This window comes from Ixodes scapularis, unplaced genomic scaffold (genome assembly GCF_016920785.2).
Source record: "Ixodes scapularis isolate PalLabHiFi unplaced genomic scaffold, ASM1692078v2 PGA_scaffold1__304_contigs__length_218370807, whole genome shotgun sequence".
In the NCBI taxonomy this organism is placed as follows: domain Eukaryota; kingdom Metazoa; phylum Arthropoda; class Arachnida; order Ixodida; family Ixodidae; genus Ixodes; species Ixodes scapularis.
Genome location: NW_024609846.1, coordinates 201,763,296 through 201,782,310, shown reverse-complemented (window position 1 = coordinate 201,782,310; position 19,015 = coordinate 201,763,296). Strand labels below are relative to the sequence as shown.

At 44.2% G+C, this 19,015-nt stretch overlaps 1 protein-coding gene across 1 annotated transcript in view; it reads right to left on the bottom strand.

The window, feature by feature from the left end:
• Positions 1-19,015, bottom strand: part of LOC121048543 (multiple epidermal growth factor-like domains protein 6) — a 241,208-nt gene that overhangs the window by 202,896 nt on the left and 19,297 nt on the right. The window contains exons 4-5 of the mRNA XM_040504993.2: positions 3,900-4,022; positions 2,667-2,804 (exon numbers count right to left, since the gene is read on the bottom strand). Of these exons, the coding sequence (XP_040360927.2) occupies positions 2,667-2,804; positions 3,900-4,022 (261 nt within the window). The remainder of the gene's footprint in view (positions 1-2,666; positions 2,805-3,899; positions 4,023-19,015) is intronic.

Sequence of the window (19,015 nt, the reverse complement as noted above, 5' to 3'; positions counted from 1 at the left end):
TTACTTTTGTCGTTACTTTCCAGTTTTCTTATGAATAATATATCATTGAACGAGTACAATCTAGCTATTTCTTGCACTTTCCAAATCGCCTGTTTTGGCAATGCAAGTGTCAAGTTGGCATTGAACAAACGTGTGAACACGTTCTTCCTCGCGAGTCACGACCCGAATATAGCCATCTAGTTATGTTTTGCACGCGTTTGTACTTCGTGGCAGAACACTTACATCTTAGTATATCTTAAAGCCCTATCTTTGTTGCGGTTGCTCTTTTTTCTGGGCAAACGCTTTTTAATCGGGTGAATCAACCATGAAACAACAATACACACCGAGAGCACTGCGAATGTTTCGTATTTTGATTAGCGCCACTACTTCGCACTGCGCATGTTTCGTATTTCGATTCGCGCCACTACTCCGGCGTGGTGCAACAGTCGAGGTAGGATTTACGGCTGTTTGCGCGGGATTTTCTTGTTGCTCTGGTTGCGCGGGGCCCGTTCAGCAAGGACAGGGACGTGCTGGCCATCAAATGAGGGAAACTTTCAGCCACTATTTCCAAAAAGCAACTGCTGCTAAGTTTCAATATAAACTAAAAAGCATGATTTTTAATTTTATGCAATAAAACTTGGTGAAGGGCGTTTTCTAGTGTTTCATAAATTTTCAGCTTTTTATAGAAAAGTAACTAAAAAGGACGTCGTTACATTTAAAAGTAACTCTAACTGTAATGAGTTACTTTTTTGTTTCGGTAACTGAAACGGTAACTTCGCTACTTTTTTAGTGAAATGAACTGCAACTGTAAAGAATTACTTTTTAAAAGTAACTTACCCAAGACTGTACACAACATAAAATACTCGGGAGTTTGATTACAAATAACCTTAAGTGGGGCACACAGACCCATTTTGTGGTACACCTTTCGGAGTCCAGGATTTCTTAGAAGAAAACGAAGACACTCAACTCCGGAGGCTAAGCTTAGTTCATATGAGACGATTTTTAGACATGCATTAGAATATGCCATCGTTGTGTGGAGCCCTCATTAAGTGTGCATCTCTCGGTTCAGCTAGAAAGGGTAAAAAAATTGCGGCAAGTTTAGTTGCTTTTTTTATATATCCATATTTTTTTTAAATGTAGTGTCACCTCCATGTGGAATGACGCAGCAGAAGAATCTCCTAAATCCACAATATCAATCGCCATACCCAAGTGTTATGTATCCTTTATACCAAAAGTCTCTGGACGTTTTGACTAAGGAGCCATATTGGGAATCTGTCGCAGTCTGTAGGGCCGAAAAATAAATAGTACATGAATAAGGAAATACTAAATAAATAAACCTAAATCATCATTTCAATACAAACATTTAAACGAGCGAGAATTAAAAAATAACATGTGTGATGCATTTACTTCATTTTTAAATTCAATGTGTCGCTAGATTCGACATTACGAAAAAATTTGTGACCAGAAAACTCACCAGGCATAAATCAAGGCGCATAGTAACTTCGGCAGGTTTACACAAAGCAGAAGTCTAATGAGAATGGTCAATCTTAGGATGAAAATATGCAATAGTTTTGACGCAGTACACCAAGTACGATATACAAAAGAACGCAAAGGAATTTCACATAGTTACACTGACGTAAAACATGGGACTACGAATAGTAATGGTGATGATGACAGGTTGCTGTAAATAGTTATGTGGTTTAGATAACCTCTCTTTAAATGCAGTGTTACCTGTTTCGTTCTGATATCATCTACGTTTTATTGCGCGTCGCAACGCCGCCTTATCTTTTTTTTTTTTTTTTTTTTTACGCGTGTTGATATTTGTTTTGGTAGCAGAGGGCTTTGAGCTAGGCGCCGCTCGAAAGACCACGGCTTTTCGCCTCCAAGGGCCGCATATGGCCCGTAGGCCTGGGTTTGAAAGCCCTGCTCTATACCATGGTAAAATTAGCATAAATCGTGATGACTACCTAGAACCTTCTTTCTTTCGCTCAAGAATAATTTATCACAACAAATAAACTTGACCGTTTCAAAGTAATTATAATATATTTAATAATTCTTTATTCCTTGCACTTCAAGAGGGGAACCGCCTACATGTGCCGGTGGTAAATAGTTTATCTGTCAAGTCATTTGCCAAGAATCGTTTGTCACTAACTTAGGTGGGCCTGTGGATCCATCTTTTGTATCTTTAGTTGTGTTGGTTTTAGGGGAATTCTACGTTGGTGGAACATTTTTGTAATAATAAGGTTGTTATGTAGTGCACTTATTTTCGTTTTTGGGCACTGTTGTGCAGTGAGTTATAAAACGGCGCGAGGTTTTTGCGAGTGCCGTAAAATGTGCATTGCCACACACTTGTATGGGGCTTTAACGTACCTAGAGTATAACTAAATAAATATATAAATAAGGAAAGAAATTAGTCAAAATAAGCACGTTGTTTCAATTAGAAACTTGCTGTGCATAATCGAAAACCATGCATGACATCAGTAAACTTTAGAAAGTTTTTGAGCGCGTGGGGAAGAACGGTAGAGCGCTAAAGTTATCGCTCGTGCAGCCGGTGCTAGGCTGGCAAATCGAGAATGGAGGACGGTCACGCTTATACCCTAAATGTATTTTATTGGCGCGGCGATAGCAAAACAATGTTTTCGCCCATACCGGAAGTGACGAAATTCAAGATGGCGCCGCCCCTATACCTGCGCACGCCTGGCGGTCGCCCATCAACCGGTAGCCTGGCTTGCACGAGCATTCTGGACCGTACAAGGTGTTGCGGCACTTGTGGTCGCAACCACCGTTGTTGGTTCCGCAGTCGAGGATCGTCTGGACCTCGATCTCTGTCCGAACAAAAGAGGACGCCGTGAGTGTGCGGCAAAAAACATGAAATGTTTGTCCACAACACGGAAAGCAAAAAGACAGGAAAGCAGTTCACGTGGGTAATTGTGTGTTTAATAATCTTTCTCTATAGAATAGTAATCATAAAAATAATAGAACTGACACAACCTTCATCGTGCTGACCACTGAGTGGGTGCGTCTTGCACAAACCACCACATGGTATGACGTCACACCCCTCTCTGCGGCACGTTTTGTCGGGAGCGCAATGGTATGCCACAGTAGCCATGCTACGCAGCTCAGTGGCTATCGTATCCGACCGCCACCGCACCCACCCAGGCTAAAGCACCGCTAACGCGTCTTCCTTCCTTCCTTCATAATGTATGTATATACGTATATACGTATTTATGTGTTAATTCTTTACGTTGCGTAACGCTGTCAGCGTATCTTACGTTAACGACGATTTTTCTAATATGAAACAACTCGTATAACAAATTCTGTGATAATAATAATAATAATAATAATCATAACATTAATAATAATAATAATAATAATAACATTAATAATAATAATTTTCATCAGACTTTAATGGTAGGATTTATGGAAGGAAGCAGCAGCCGACTGGACACAAAGACAATAACACAGCGGAGAACAAAACAATCGAGAGAGGAAAGAGGACATAATTAAATCATTACTGTCACAAATTTTGTGACGCGTGTTTCAGACAGTCACCAATTTTATCTTGCGGCATGACGGAGAGAAACAGTAAAACAATCTAGTGTGTCTATTTTTTCGCAAAGCACTGGTGAGTTCCAATCATTACACTTTATGGACAGAGGTTGGGAATGACGACAATGAAAATATGCTTAAACCCAAAAAAGAAACTGTCTGCGCTGTAATACTGAGCCATGGCATAAGCACGTGAAACGTCGTGCTCTGTGAGAAACCGGAGACTCCGTGACACGGCGGAGGTTTTAGACACCCTGTAGTATATTCATAGATTCATTGACTCGCAAAGCTTGGGCACTCTCTTAATTCGCTACGCAAACAAACGAGCAAACCTATTAACACAAAACGCGCGGTTATTTCGAGTTACTTACGAAAACATGAAAGGCCATCGTTTCCAAGCTGGTAGCCCGGACGACACGAGCAGTGGTAGGACCCGACGGTGTTGATGCAGTTGTGCACGCACCCATGCTTGTCGCCCAAGCACTCGTTCACATCTAGAAGGAATAGAGGCCACTTTGAGCAGGTACTAATGTTATTTCCTTTGTTTCTTTGTATATGAAGCGATAATGAATTATTGGAAGTTACACCCAGAAAATCATTTCTCTAGCAGTGATCGAAGATATTAAAAAAAAAACATGTGCATGAGCGCCCGTAGTTTATTAAAAAAAAGAGACTCTAGAAGTGGAAAGTATGACAACTACAGTGAAAGCCGCTGCAAACCAATTTTGACTTAATAGCAGTGTAAGAGGGTGGACAAGGGACGCAAATATTTGCGCCCCGTAGCCCATGACAGGGGTCACCCATGAAATAAAGAAAACCCGAAGCAGAAACGATAGGTTATTACGAGGTGGACTGCAGAATACAATAGCACATAAAAAACGAGGACAAAGGAAAGGAACACAAAATACGCACGAGCGCCGTCCTGTATGTCTTGTGTAAATGCGTGTATATGCGGACTGCCGCATTTAAACACACCGTCGTCTTGGTGAACTTTAATAATGAATAACAGAAGTCTCAGAATTTCTACGAACAATCTAGAAATGAAAGCGGGTATCCTTAAGCATATGGTCTTCGCTCTCAACAAGTTGTTAAACCAAACCACTTAAAGAATATTCTACTTGCAAAGATGAATGAAAATGTAAATGAATGAATGGATGTTAATAACTGTACCTTTGCAAAGGGTGGTAGCTTGCGCCACCTAGCCTAAGTCTAAAAAGAAAAATACATGATTCCTCCTGACCTTCTAAGCCAATTTTATCCCGTAACTATTACCAGGCAATGTGAGATATCACCAGGATTACCTTTGGGGGATCAGGCAAAAACTAAAAACATCACCTCTCGCCTCCTTCCCCGGGAAAGGGAGTCGCCAATTTTCCTCTGGTCAAACCTATTCGGCGTCAACCCAGCCCCAGATCCACTGGGAGACAAGGTTGAGACTTTGGGCCGAAGCCACGCGGAAGGGAGTCCCAATTGTCCTCCTTCACGGCTGTCCCCAGCTGTGCTAGTTAAAAATAATAATAATAGCTTTATTTTACCATATAAATTTGACGGGAGCTGAGGAAAAAAGCTAGACAAGCAGCTTGACTGGTCCTCAGCCCCCTTAGATACACCGAAGTTGCGAAAAAGATGCACAAGAAATTATATAATGCGAATACATATCGAACAATAAAGCAAAGAAATAAAAAAATACACCCAATAATCAGCCACATTATGGAATGTTTATTTTGATAAAATATTCCCTAATCCCACGTGTGCTACAAGATTCCATATCAAAATTATAGCGCACAAGCGTGTTTAGTAATCTAGGAAAGGTCATTTTAACCATATGAAGACAATAATAGGTGCGTGATGCCCCAACTATCCAAGCATCCGAGTGACGAGTCGAGTATGTTATATGTTTGTTTTTAAGTGATGCCAAAAATAATAAAAAGGTATTCGTTGTGCATCGTTCAATTTTCCCTGGATTATTTTAATCGATATCTTAATCGCCTCTTTGTGACTATAATCCTTTTTCCTTTCGTCCTTCCATTCCCACCAGCAAAACCCAGAGCCCCAGGCCAATCCGTTACCTCCTCACATAAAACAGCGCGAAGTCCCATGCACTTCAAAACTAACTGCTCTAGTGTCTCGCTATCATTATGGCAGGCGGCACATAATGTGTCTGTCTCCTGAAATTTAGCCCTATACGTTCTTGTCTTCAAAACTCCCCTTCTCGCCTCAAACAGTAAAAACCTTCCCAGTGAATTTTCAAGCACGTTTTTTTCTTTCTTATGTCCTCTTTTGTGACTCGTACATTGTTAGAGCAGTTTTTCTGCATTCTTTCCTCAAACATTTTCCTTTCTGCCCTTTCACTCGCTTTTACACTAAAGTAGTCTACCCCATCACTAGTGTGTAGGTATTTAAGTGTAAGCTTTCGGGATAGGTTTGTACATTTTGTGTTAAAATGTTTTATGTATAAATACTTTGCATACCTTCCGTGCCCACCGCGTATCATTCATTTCGGTTAACCTTTGTTCAAATACTTACAAATTTCCTCCCTGCTCTCAAAAGTCGACCAGCCAATGTCTCCCTGTACTCCCTTATTTGTTGTCTTTCCATGTGCTTCCAGTGCCAATCTGCATACGCTTCTTTGTCGAATATCTAATCCTGAGTGAACCTCAGATTTCAAGCACAGTACCCCACTGCCAAAAGACAGTCCTGGCGCCATCACTTTTTTCCATATACCCTTGACCACTTCATACATATTATAGTGCAATAGTGCCTTGAGCTTCAAAATAGATGCATTTATTTTCCCTCTTTTAATTATATCCTCTTCATTTTCTCTAAATATTTCCTTCCCTCATTAAGCCAGACTCCCAGATATTTGTATTTTCTTACATGGTCTATTACAATGTCTTGTATCCTCACGGGTTCCATCCTTTCGTCGTTAAACACAAGAACTCTATACCTGTCACTACTAAAACTCCTGTCCAAGGTGTTCCCTTCCTCTCTATATATTCCAGGTAGTTTCTTAATGTCCACTGCTTATCTGCCATGAGTGCTACGTCGTCAGCATACATCAGTCCTGGCACTGCCGGTATTACATTTCTCCCTCTTTCCATAGAACTCACATTAAAACCTAAGTTGCTTTTCTCTAATTTATTTTCCATTGTATTGATGTGTATCATGAAGAGGGTGACAGTGGACGGCCTGGTCTGAGCACTCTTTTTATTGCTGCTGGTTGTGTATTTTCTGCGTCTGCTTCCCATGTTATAAAGACCTTATTGTCTGTATGCGCTTGCTGAAGAAACCTAACCAAATTTGCATCTAAATCATAATCCTTCATTTGACTCGAAATTTCTTCCTGGCTCACATTACCGTACGTCCCTTTGATGTCCACAAAAGCTAACCATAAAGGAGTTTGTTTCTTCGTTGGTATTTTTATAGACTGAGTGATAACAAATATGTTCCAGTCTTTTATTTTTTTGGAATCATTTTGGGGGGCTCACATGTGTAATGTGTAAATATCATATTACACGGTTACCGGGATATCGATACGCCAACAAACGGGAAACAAACACCGATAAAAATCATTTTCACACGTTCCAATATCGTGCAGTAGCGTGTCAAAATCTCAGCAACCATATTACGCATAAACTCAGGCCTTGCGTTATTTTATATATATATATATATATAGAGAGAGAGAGAGAGAGAGAAGATTGACAAAAACTTTAAGAAGTAGTGGATTTCAGGTAAAAATATAATTTTCTGTGGACCACATTACTACATTACTCGTGGTGGTGGAAGTCAGGAATTGCGCGATACTTAGTAAGTAGTTCGCTAATTATATATAATAACTAATTACCTTTTTTTTTAATAAGTGAACATAGACATATGTTTTCCATTAGAAACTTGCTGAACGCCATCGACAACCACTAAATGGGTAATATTAAAGGGGCGATGCAACAATTTTTGTACTTTGCGCAAATGCCGCTTAAAACCGATCCCTGACGTTAAGGCCACGGTCCCACTGAATGTGGCATTTTAGTTACTTTTCGGCAGGCCATTACTCATCTCTTTTTAAATACTGTCTTTTGGGATTGATTTCATTTGAAAGGCAATGCAATCCTCTTTCATTTGATATGATGTATGTGTTGGTTTTTACTGTTCATGCGCATTTGTAGCGTTGCGAATATGATGGCGCGGAGCCTCACTTGCTCCGCTAGTTCATGTTTTATGAACGATCCATTAAAGATAGCACGGTTCCAATATAGCAGTTTTGTTAAGATGATGTCGGAGCAGAATCTAACGATCCACTTTTTTGATATTTGCACTACTTGTTTTTTTTCATCCCTCCAAATATTGCCCTAAAATTGACATTTTTCCGCACAAATATGTTTTTAATGACAAGAGCTAGGGCAATGAAATTAGCTACAGATGTAGTGCTTATAATTGGTAATATGCAGAAAAAAATTTAATGTTGTGTAAATTTTTTTTGTTTAGATATTTTATATCAAACGTAGCACTTTTTTGTGCTTCGTGTCATGGTAGTTCAAATGCCGCTGAAGAAATAATTAAACTATGATAAAATCTTTTATAACATTTAGAGCTACAATGGTTGCCCAAGAGGTGGACGATGGCTTTTTTTCATTTTCAAAGTCATAACGCTCCAGGAGCCCTTCAAACTTACCTGTTTTTGACGCATATCTGTTTTGGACATCAAACAGATTTATTGGCATTTAATAACATTTATAGTTTGGAATAGATATACATTGCGATGTATTAAATTTTCACAATGATATTGCTTTGGTTTCTTAATAGGTGTAGAGCTTAGCTAATTTTAAAAACAATAAAAACTGTTTGGGTGTTTTGTTGCGCTACCTGGCGGATGGCAGACAAACTGCTGATTTCTAATGTTCAAAAAATTTCCGAGGGCGGCGTTGGCGTCTGTATCATCATCAATCTCCGTGTCTTTTTACCTTCACATTTAAAAAATATATTGGAAGATTTACTATCGATAACTGAATGGTTTAAGTACTGGGTCAGGCTAATAAATCTAAGACCAATATTTACACAAGCGTAGCGTGATATAATGTGTTCATTATTCGATATGATTGAAATCAATAAACAATGAAGACGAAGAGGAAAAGAATACACCCGAGTTCACTTTATGCCTAGAGTCACTAAATGAGCTTTAAAGTATCGGCACTCCGTTCCCCAAAATTGTTTTGGGCGCCGCCATTTTGGGTCTTGCTCAGAGCAAACGCAACTGCCGATCGACGTGATCTAAAAGTACGACTTCCTCAGCATTAGATGCGGTGCTAGGAAGCTGATGCAATATTGCAATGCTCTGTCGCGGGTTGTTTAAACATTTCTGAGGGAGAGAAAAGCGTTTCCTGTGATTTTAGATAAAGCTTCATATAACTGGCAACCATGATTTTAAGCCACAATATGGCCAAGTGTCGTTACTCTGAACCGTAGCTAATTTACTGGCACAAGCGGGAACAATGAAGAAGAGGCAGGTGTCAAGAGGTAGTGGCTTGTGGAATCCACGGGGCTTACGATATGGCCCCTCCAGGTATTACTGGGTGGAGCACTTCATGTGCCCTTTGCTTAGGGTGGAGCACGACATCTGGCCATTTTGTCCCCCTCTTTTATTTTTATTTTTTGTTCAGAAGCGCGTGAAAGAGCGTGTCCCAGCACGCGCTCGTGGCGCTGATTGTGCTATGGCGACATTTTGTTTTCGTCGATTTCTTTGTATTTTCCCCGAGAGCGCGTGCTGTCGGCATCGGGTATTACAGAGGGTGGCATCACCCTAAACAGAAGGACATTGAGGCGCCCTAGGTATTACAAGCCTCTTGAACAAGAGCATGAATAGTGTTATTAAATAAGCTATGCTTCAGAGTAACCACGCTTGGCCTTAGTATGGCTTAAAATTATGGTTGCCAGTTATTTGAAGCTTTATCTGAAATCACAAGAAACGCTTTTCCGTCCCCCACTTTAAACAGTTTGCGACAAAGCAAAGCAACAATACATGAGCTTCCTAACACCGAATCTAATGCTGAGGATGTCGCACTTTTGAATCATGACGATCGGCAGTTGCGCCTGCTCTGCACAAGCACCAAAATGGCGGCGTTCACAACACTGTCGGGGAAGAGAGTGCCGATACTCTAAGCGCAGCTCATTTATTGGCTCTAGTTGCCGCGAAACTCCTTTTCCCTGACTGAAACTGAAAGTAAATATGAATAATACACCATTATTATAGCTTATTTAGTTATAACCAAATACACATAATGAGAGGAGCAAGCGGGCGTGTAGGAGAAACGCGGGTTTTATACGCGACCGTTCTAACCGTCTCAAAAGAGAGAACGCACGAGCTTGCGCTGGTTTAGAAAAAAAAGGCATCCAAAGAAAAGAGGCGGCACACTATGTTCTTTGTTGTTATGCGTCTAATTGCAAATTGTTGTGTGTATGTTTATTCAGCCGGAAGTTAGTCTGCCTTAGTGGGCGTCTGGTGTCTCAGCTGTAGATGAGCAATTTAGCCAGTGCGGTACAACCGAAAACCTGGGGTCTTCAACGTGCGCCACGTAGTAGTGATGCACGACCGCACGCCGGTACGATGCTCTTCCAGATCGAAAGGGGCAGGGACGGGGTGGGTTCTGCAGCGCGAGCTTTCGCTCCCAGTGCTCCGAGCTGGTGTGCGCTAGACCATGCACTCGGCAATCAACCCCCCCTTGTGCGTCTAATTTATATACAGGTATAAGTATTTGAGGATCGACAATGGACGTCGGTCGTCTCGAGGTAATGTAACGTAATAACATTATATAAATTATAAACTGGTTGAAGGACTGAACGACTTAATTTTTCAATTCTTGGATTGTAATGTGGCGGTATCCTATTGTACTTACTGTTGATGAAGAGCAATATGAGGTGACGAGGTAATGATTAAATGATGAGGCTCTATAAGGACGACGACATTAATGGGTGTTGAACCACAACGTACAGTGCCAGACTTGTTTCAAGTATCGTCTACCCAAATACTTTCTTCACCCGCAACAGTATATGGTAGAATCAATGAGGATGTTGCTTTACAACTGTACGTGGAACAGGAAAACTGCACTGTGCAGAAGCGCGGCTTATTCGTTAATATGAGGAACGGATTTCTAGCAGCATTCCCTGATTGACTACTTGGAACAAATGGCCTCGTTGACGTAAAGTGTCCCCGTTCCAAAAGATTCTTGAAGCATACTTAAACCGCAAAGGAGTATGAGGCGAAAAATAAGAAAAAGGAGTCTGGTGTGAAAGGTCCAGATCACCACCGTAGCCTCTACTGTCAAATACAAGGGCAGTTACACAATACACAAAGAAAGGTTTGTGATTTAGTTATATTTACACTTAAGGGCATTGATATCCAACCTATTCAGAGAGATGACACCTCCTGGTCAACCAACATAGAGCCTTTTCTACTCAAGTTTTACATGGAAGGCCAGACTTCCGCTGAAATTCCTCACGTAGGCGAGTTGTGCGACCGAATAAACTGCCATTACTCCCGATGTGGGTATCTCTCGATCTTTGTTCGTAAGCGATAGTATCATGAGATCGAGGGGTGTGGCTATTCTTCCGCCGAATATTGCTTCGGCGGGTTTTTTTCCGTGTAAGATGAGATCGACGCGTGCTGCCGGAACAAGAACCTGGCGATTCTTCACTGAACTGCTTCTTCCGTAAGCTTCAAAAGGGATTTTTTTTTCGTTTCGCACACGATCTGTTCTGCTTGCCCGCTAGTTGCAGGATGGTATGGTGCACTAATGTGATGCCTGATGCCGTTTTTTTTTTTTTCTTCAAAAACTTGTTTATTTTATTTGAAGCAAGATTTGGCGCGTTTTCAGAGAAAAGTATTTTCGGTAGGGCAAAAGTAAGTAAAAGAGACCGTAGAACGTCAATGACGTGTTTGGACGTCGTGGCAGACATCGTGTAAACTTCCAGCCACTTAGAGTACGCATCGTACATGACTCCGCAGATGTGGATACGTTTCGCCACCCACCGACTGAATAGTGGATCGTTTTCAGTTACTGTTCGAGTCTTTCCACAAAGTTAGCCCAGGTGCCAGGACTTTTGTCGAAAGCGGTAAGTGTTCGAAACGTCGACAACGTCGGTAGCCACGTGTTGTGCTTGAAACTGGACACTTACCAATCGCTGAGAAGAAACTTGCTTGTTCGTCTGCCATATCGTCCGATATCCGGTCATCACCACAACACCATCTCCCGACAAAACTGGTCTTCATTGTCCGCATGTCCATGGTTAGCAATCACGTCAACTTATAAATTCCCGAACGCTCATAACTTGCCGTCGCTAAACGCCGTTCATTCATAGCGTCTTCATTGCAAATAAACGTCTTCCTATTTCTTCTGATGGTTTCCCTAAGCTGTACTTACAACATAATGTGTGTCGGTACTTCCGAAAATATTGCAACGGCGTTTGTTTTCCGGGAACTATAATCTAACAACCTTTACAACATCTTCCGGACCCCGTGAAACACAATATTTCGTGACGTTATTTTAGTCGTCATTAAAATGGTGAGGTAAGTACCGTAAATCGCGAAGCAGTTTACTCGACGTCCGCTTCCACTGGTTGAGTCTACTGAGCGTGCATTCCTGCAGAGGAAATTTTCATTGATAGAATATTGACACGTCAATCAACATTTGATTCCTTCTTGGTAAGATTTATTGCGAAAGCACGTTACAACCGCCGACCGCATCTCCCTATATCAGACAACAATTTATACCCAGCCTGACATTCTCGCATACATCCGTTTGCTGGGCCACGCTACTTGAGCTAGCTGAGCACAGCTGGCAGCGGCGCGAGCAAGGCCACGAGGGGAACGTGATGGTGCTCGAGCCATCCCACTGTGAACCAATGTTTCGGCCACCCCACTAAAGCCCCTCGATATGTTTTCGTTTGTCTTTGCAAGTAGCGCCAAATGCGCGAGCGCACGTGGCCCAGGTCTCGAGCGGCCCTTGGAAGCAAATGGCGGCGCAGCACTGAAATGAGTGGCCCTTGGAAGCGAATCGGCGGAGCACCCGCTCGTGGCACGTGTCTTGCGCATTTCCACAACAATGGTTGGCGGTACTTGTGAAAACACCTTTATCAAGGGGCTTTACACCCCACGGGTGCGTGTCGCCATCTATTGGTTGAACTAACGCCTTGTTCAAGATGGCTGCCGTGGGACCGCAGCCTTAATGACCTATGAAACACGCGTTCGTTTTTCACCCCACGCAATAGGAGCCCTAGAAAAAAAGTTAAAGAAAAACGAGCAGCGTTCACCCGCTCAACCGCTCAACTCGCTGCCAGAACAAGCGGCCGCGTGATCTGGGGCCGTTTGTATGCCGCCAATGTTGATCATAGCCGCGCGCTGGGGTTGGCAAAGCACAGGACACGCGCTGAGTTCCAGACACACTCTAGAAAAAAGGGTGTCATGGGGTACACACATAGGAAGTGTAAGTGCTTGTCACATATACTACATCCTTTGGGGGAACACTTGTACACCCCAAATATGGGAGTATGTGTACACCCGTTGGTGTGGTGCACATGTACACCTTTTTCTACAGAAATCTCACTCGAAGGGAACACAGGTGCACCCGATTCAATGGTGTACGGCTACACCTCTTTCTACGCCCGATGAAACGAAAGGGAACACAAATGCACCTCGTTCGAAGGTGTACCATTGCACCGCTTCATAAACCCGCCACACTTAAAGGGAACACAGATGCACCCCGCTCAATAGTGTACCATTACTCCCCTTTCTACACCTACTGCTCTCAAAGGGAACACAGGAGCACCCCGTTCAATAGTGTACTGTTACCTCTTTCTACACCCACAGAATTCGAAGAAAACACAGATGCACCCGATTCAAAGGTGCATGGTCGCACGACTTTATGCACCCGCTTGATAACTAACTTCATAAACCTATTTAAGACATTAAGGAAACCCTTAAAAAATGTATGCGCCCCGGTGATTGCAAAACGGCAGGTAAACGGACGCACGGGATTGTTTTCAAATCTCATAGAAGTTTATTACACAGCTTATTCCGTAAACAACTACGAATTTGCAAGCAATCCGTGATGTGTGAAGAAGTACGAAGAAGCTGTTACGCAACTGAGAAGATTACTAAGCAAACAAGAAGCGGGGGTGAGTCTTAGGTGGTGTCTATTCTCCAAGCAGCCGGCAGAATTATTTCCACCCAATACCACCGGCAGTCGCCCTTCATTCATAGAACGACGTTTCATCGACAGCTCAGATCAGCTTGCCCATATTAGCTTCCTTTTTTTTTTCTTCTTCTAATGAGCCGCCCCAGAATGTATTTGCGAAGTGACGGGTACGGGTGGGACAGGTGGGTTAACGTTTTCGTAATGAGCCGCCGCAGACTGTCGCCACGAAGTGGCGTGAACTAGAGTTCCTGTATTAGCGGCGAGATGTTTGGGTGGCGCCCTCCTATGGTTACCTCTCGTGACGTCATTACCTTTTGAACAACTTGTTCGATGGTGTTTGTAATTAGCACAGCGGAAGCTGGAAATCAATGCGCTTTTGAACCAACACTGACAACACCGTCAAAATTGAAGTTCTTAGATCACTCTTAATTCCGTCGATGAGAAATTCTTTGCTGACGTCAAAGTCAGCAGTCGGCCAATCGTGAAAGGCCGACCACTGCGACGCCGCGACGCTTTTGATCGGTCACGTCGCCAATAGGCTCCCTACCCGCTCATTCACACTGGAAGCGGATCCGCGTTCTCAAAGCGGTTGTGAACGCGGTTGTATAAAGAGTCAGTAGAATCATGGAGTCATTATAATGTACGCTAGAGGTTCAACTGGCGCTAGTGTCTATGCGACTTCCGTGACGCAAGTTGAAGCAGACAGCAACCAGTCTACTTTTGCGGTGCTCATGTGCATGCCTATAGGAAAACGCGCGTGAATTTGGTCTCTTCGCCGGAAAATAACACGGAACACTTTGGTTATTTGGGTCGTACCGAATAGCATGTACCTTGATTAACACTGTAAAAGTGTAATTGCTTTAATTAGCGCATTTTTCTTCATCAGTGACCGATGTTTAACTTAGCTACATTTCAGTCCCAAACGCGTGTTCCGCAGCAGGTGTGTAAAAACAAGCGACGATTCAAAGCAAAATTACAATCGAAACGAACATAGAGTGTGTTCGAGGCTCGCCAGCATTCCGGTGACGCTTGTATATTGATAATATACCAGTCCTGTCACCACATGAAAATGATCCCGTCGTGCATGAGCGCAAAAAAAAAACCTTCAAAACGTAGAGAATGAAGTCCGTGGGCTATGAGAGGTGCCTCTTCGTATTGTTTTCTCTGCCGGGTAGCTTTTATCGTGCACTTGTTCTCAAAGCTATCGAGCGCGGGTGATATTTTAAACGGAGAACAAGCAGCTTCGCTCAGGGCAGAAAGAATAAAGTGGTACCTACTTATTTAAAATCGGAATAAATTACGTGGCCTTCAATTTATTTTGATCGTACATGCACTGCGAGTTACTGATCCAGTGTGACTGCGTAGTTCTTGACGCCGCTCTTGATTTTCCAGATGTCCTTCGTTCGCCTAACCCCCACGCTGGAAATCTCCGACGCCGCGTTCGCGCTAACAGTGTCCGACAGTGCACATAAATACACGTACGAAGCCGTTTTAGCACCGTTTTTAATGCGACGAATTCGAAAGAAAAACGCCGCAACTGACCAATTATTTTGTCGGCCTGACTGAGAAATGTTCCAAACTACCTAGTACGTACGAATTATTCGGGATATTTGCTCTTATGATCGAGCGCAAAGAGAAAATGCACTCACTTTTTCCCATAGAAATGGATTACCGGAAGTCAGTTTTGGACTGGTTGCTGTCTGCTTCAATTTTCGTCAGCACGCCACTTGAACCTCTAGCGTACATTATAATAACTCTATGAGTAGAATGGCACGCGCACTCGATGTCATCGAGTGCGCGTGCAATTGTATTGGATCTTTATACAACCGCGTTCGTAACCGCTTTGCGAACGCGGATCCGCTTCCAGTGGGAATGAGCGGTTCGGGAGCCAGAGTTGCGCGTTCACCCCCGGAGCGCCAGCTTTCCTGCACGGCTTGCGGAGTCTGCTCCTTACGTGACTGAATTCGGCGAATAGCGGCGCCGCGCGTTCGAGGCGCGCTCAAAAGCAGGGGAACGTACGTCGGGGCGCGTGCAACGTCTACTTTCCTGCACGGCACTTGATCCGGCTCCTCACGTGATCGGATCTCGCCGAATAGTGGCGCGGCGGCACGTGGAAAATAGATGCGCAACTCTGGCTCCCGTAGGGAGCCTATACAGGAACCCTAGCGTGAACGGGTGGGCTGGATCAGAGTGCACGCGCCCTCAGAGATACACGCCCGGCAAAATGTCCCTACAGCGTGCATTTCGCCTAACGAGTGACGACGAAACGTTAGTGTCGATGAAACGTATCGGCAATACGTGTATCAACGAAAACGTGTTTTCACAAAACGAAAGGAAAATAAGAAAGTCAGTATTCTACCTGCGGTTGTCACATGATTGTAGTCAGCTAGTGGCAGGCGACTGCCGATAGAATTTTGGGGAAATTAATCTCCCGGCTGCTAGAAAATCGACACTGCCTAATTCTAGAAGTAATCCGGAACGGAACGGTAGGTTGCAGAGCACTTACGATGAAAACGCCGGTCTCAAAATATGTAATCCGATATATAAGTCGACGGCGGGCACTGCAGAACAACACAAACACAAAAACGAAAGGAAAGGGGTCCATGAAGATTCAACACAACGTATCAGAAGCAGTAGTTCGCCGAACCGAACACTGAACTCGTCACAAGAATTCCTTGGGCTTTTCTGAGGTACTCGTTTGTTGCCGATATACGCGTCGGACTTTTCAAACACTAAAAATCTTGGTACACTCGAATACATCGTCGCGGACGAAATCTACGGCAGCCCCGCTGGTCGCGGCGCAGCACACAAGAAACTAGGCCGGGAAGCACCAAGATCGAAAAAAGATACTAAGTCACCCGTGAAACCTTTACCTTCTTCCATGCTTTCAGCTTAGGGAGAGAAAGAAAAAAAAGTGAAAGCCGTTTACAACTCCCTGTAACGCCGAATGGGAGCGCAGCTCTTGAGGAGGAGGACGGAAGGGTACTGAGGGGAGGGTAGACCCCTCCTCCTCCTCCTCCTCCTCCTTCTCCTCGCCCTCCCCTCATTCTCTAATATGCTCCGGGGGGTAACCTGACCTCAGGGGGAGGGGCTCACGTGACCTCGGGGGGGGGGGGGGGGGGTGTCACGTGACTTCGGGGGGGGTCACGTGACCTCGGGGAGGGGGGCTACGCGACCTCGGGGAGGGGGGGCCACGTGACCTCGGGGTCACGTGACCTTCGGGGGTCACGTGGGGGTCACCTTGGGAGGGGTCACGCGACCTTGGGGTGACCTTGGGAGGGGTCGCGTGGCCTCGGGGTGACCTTGGTTACGCCGACGCCGCTCAAGCCGGAAACGGGCGCCTAAGAGCTGCGCTCTAAAAAGGAAGGAGTATGAAAATTGCAGCTCCTTCAAGGCCAGAAGGGGGCGCCCTCGCAAAGTCTTATCTTCAGGGGCAACCCAAAAATGAACACAACGAGAGGTTTTGTCACTTATATCCTCTTGAAAGTTCGACCCAAAGTTAATAGTGCAGTGGATGCTGCCCATGGCCTTGGCCTTCAGGCAGGTGCCGTGCTCTGCCTTATCTCTAGCTTGGAGACTGTAGTCACGTGATACTACCGGGACACCCGATTGGTGTAAAAAAGCATAACGTCCACTCTACTGTCAATACCGAGTAAACAGGATAGCTCCATACTTCCTAAGAAACTGCCAAACCCAACCAGTGACCCCGAGGGGGAATCCAAGCACAAGATGATCGGGGCGCGCGGCTAGCGTGGGGGTGCACTGATACACCTAGAGGTTTTAGAGCGCAGCTCTTAGGGGCCCGTTTCCAGCCTGAGCGGCGTTGGCGTCGGCGTCGGCGTAACCGGGGGGGGGGGGGGGGGGGGGTCACGTGACCTCCCCCCCCCCCCCGAGGTCACGTGACCCTCCCTCCTTTGAGATCACGTGACCCCCGGGGTCACGTGACTACCCGCAGGTGACGTGCCCCCCTCAGTACCCTTCCCTACTCCTCCTCAAGAGCTGCGCTCCAATTCGGCGTTACAGGGATTTGTAAACGGCTTTCACTTTTTTAGGGAGAGGAGGATACTCATTGTCGATGTACAACTACACTGGCTGGGCAACGCGGGGTGCATTTTTCAGGAAAAGGGTGCACGTGCGCCCGATGCACCCGACTACACCCTTTTTTTCTTAGAGTGCATTGTTATGGCTCGTCTACTGTCGTCGTTACAGCGATTGGACACGGGCCACTACCCGAATGCTTCTTGAGCTAGTAATTATCACGAGCCTAAATCGAGTGCTCACGTAATGCTCGGGTCCAATCTATGAATCGCATTCAAATAGCGTCATTTGGGTGTACTTCAATCCCCACTTTACGTCATCAAATTTTGCATTGTCCCCGCAGCTCCGTCATCAAGTTTTGAGAAGGAAAGACTGAAAGAAAAGGTCCGCTTTTATCCTTGGAATTCCACCGCAACGAAGACGCTTCTTGGTCAAAGGCGTTGCGTTTAAGTATTCTTAGGGCCCACCAGTGCCAGTAAGATGTTGGAAAGGGAGAAACGTTCCCACCAAATATTGTTGCACAGCCCCTTTAAGAAAGACTTTGAGCACGTGGGAAGCGTAGTAGTGCGCTATAGTTACCACCCATGGAGCAGGTACAATGCTGGGGCTAGATAAGATACGGAAAAATCGCGCGGGACGCCTTAAAGCAACCGCTAGTTTTGCACCTGCTCCACGAGTGGTAACTTTAGCGCACCACTACGCTTCTCACGTGCTCAAAGTATTTCTTAAGATGATTATTTTAGTAGTTTCTGATGACGCTCATGATAAGTTTCTAATTGGAACCATTTATCTATTTTTACTAAGTAAAAAGTTAATTAGTCATTTTTTATTATAAACCCAACTCATTAGTAAGTTTCGCGCATTTTCTGACGCCCACCACCACGAGTAATGCGGTCTCGAATAAAATTATCTTTTTATCTCAAATACACTAATTATAGGAATATCGGTCAGTCTTCGCTGAAACACCCTGTATATTGCACAAAAATTTGTTACAGAACAAAGCCTAAAATTTTTTATGGAAACCGTTTCTGATGACGTGAATACATGGCGCTGTGCTCCAAACAAACCGATGCTAAGGCTCTTGTTATGGGCAAACGCTTGGGGGCTTAAAGGGATACTGAAGCGAAACTTGAAATACACCTATTATGGTCAGAAATAGGTTCAATATGATCAATGATATTCGTAAATCATAATCGCGCCTTTGTATTTTGAACGGATGGCTGTATTTTTCACCCTGATGGGACCGATTGGGCGCGCGCTCAAAA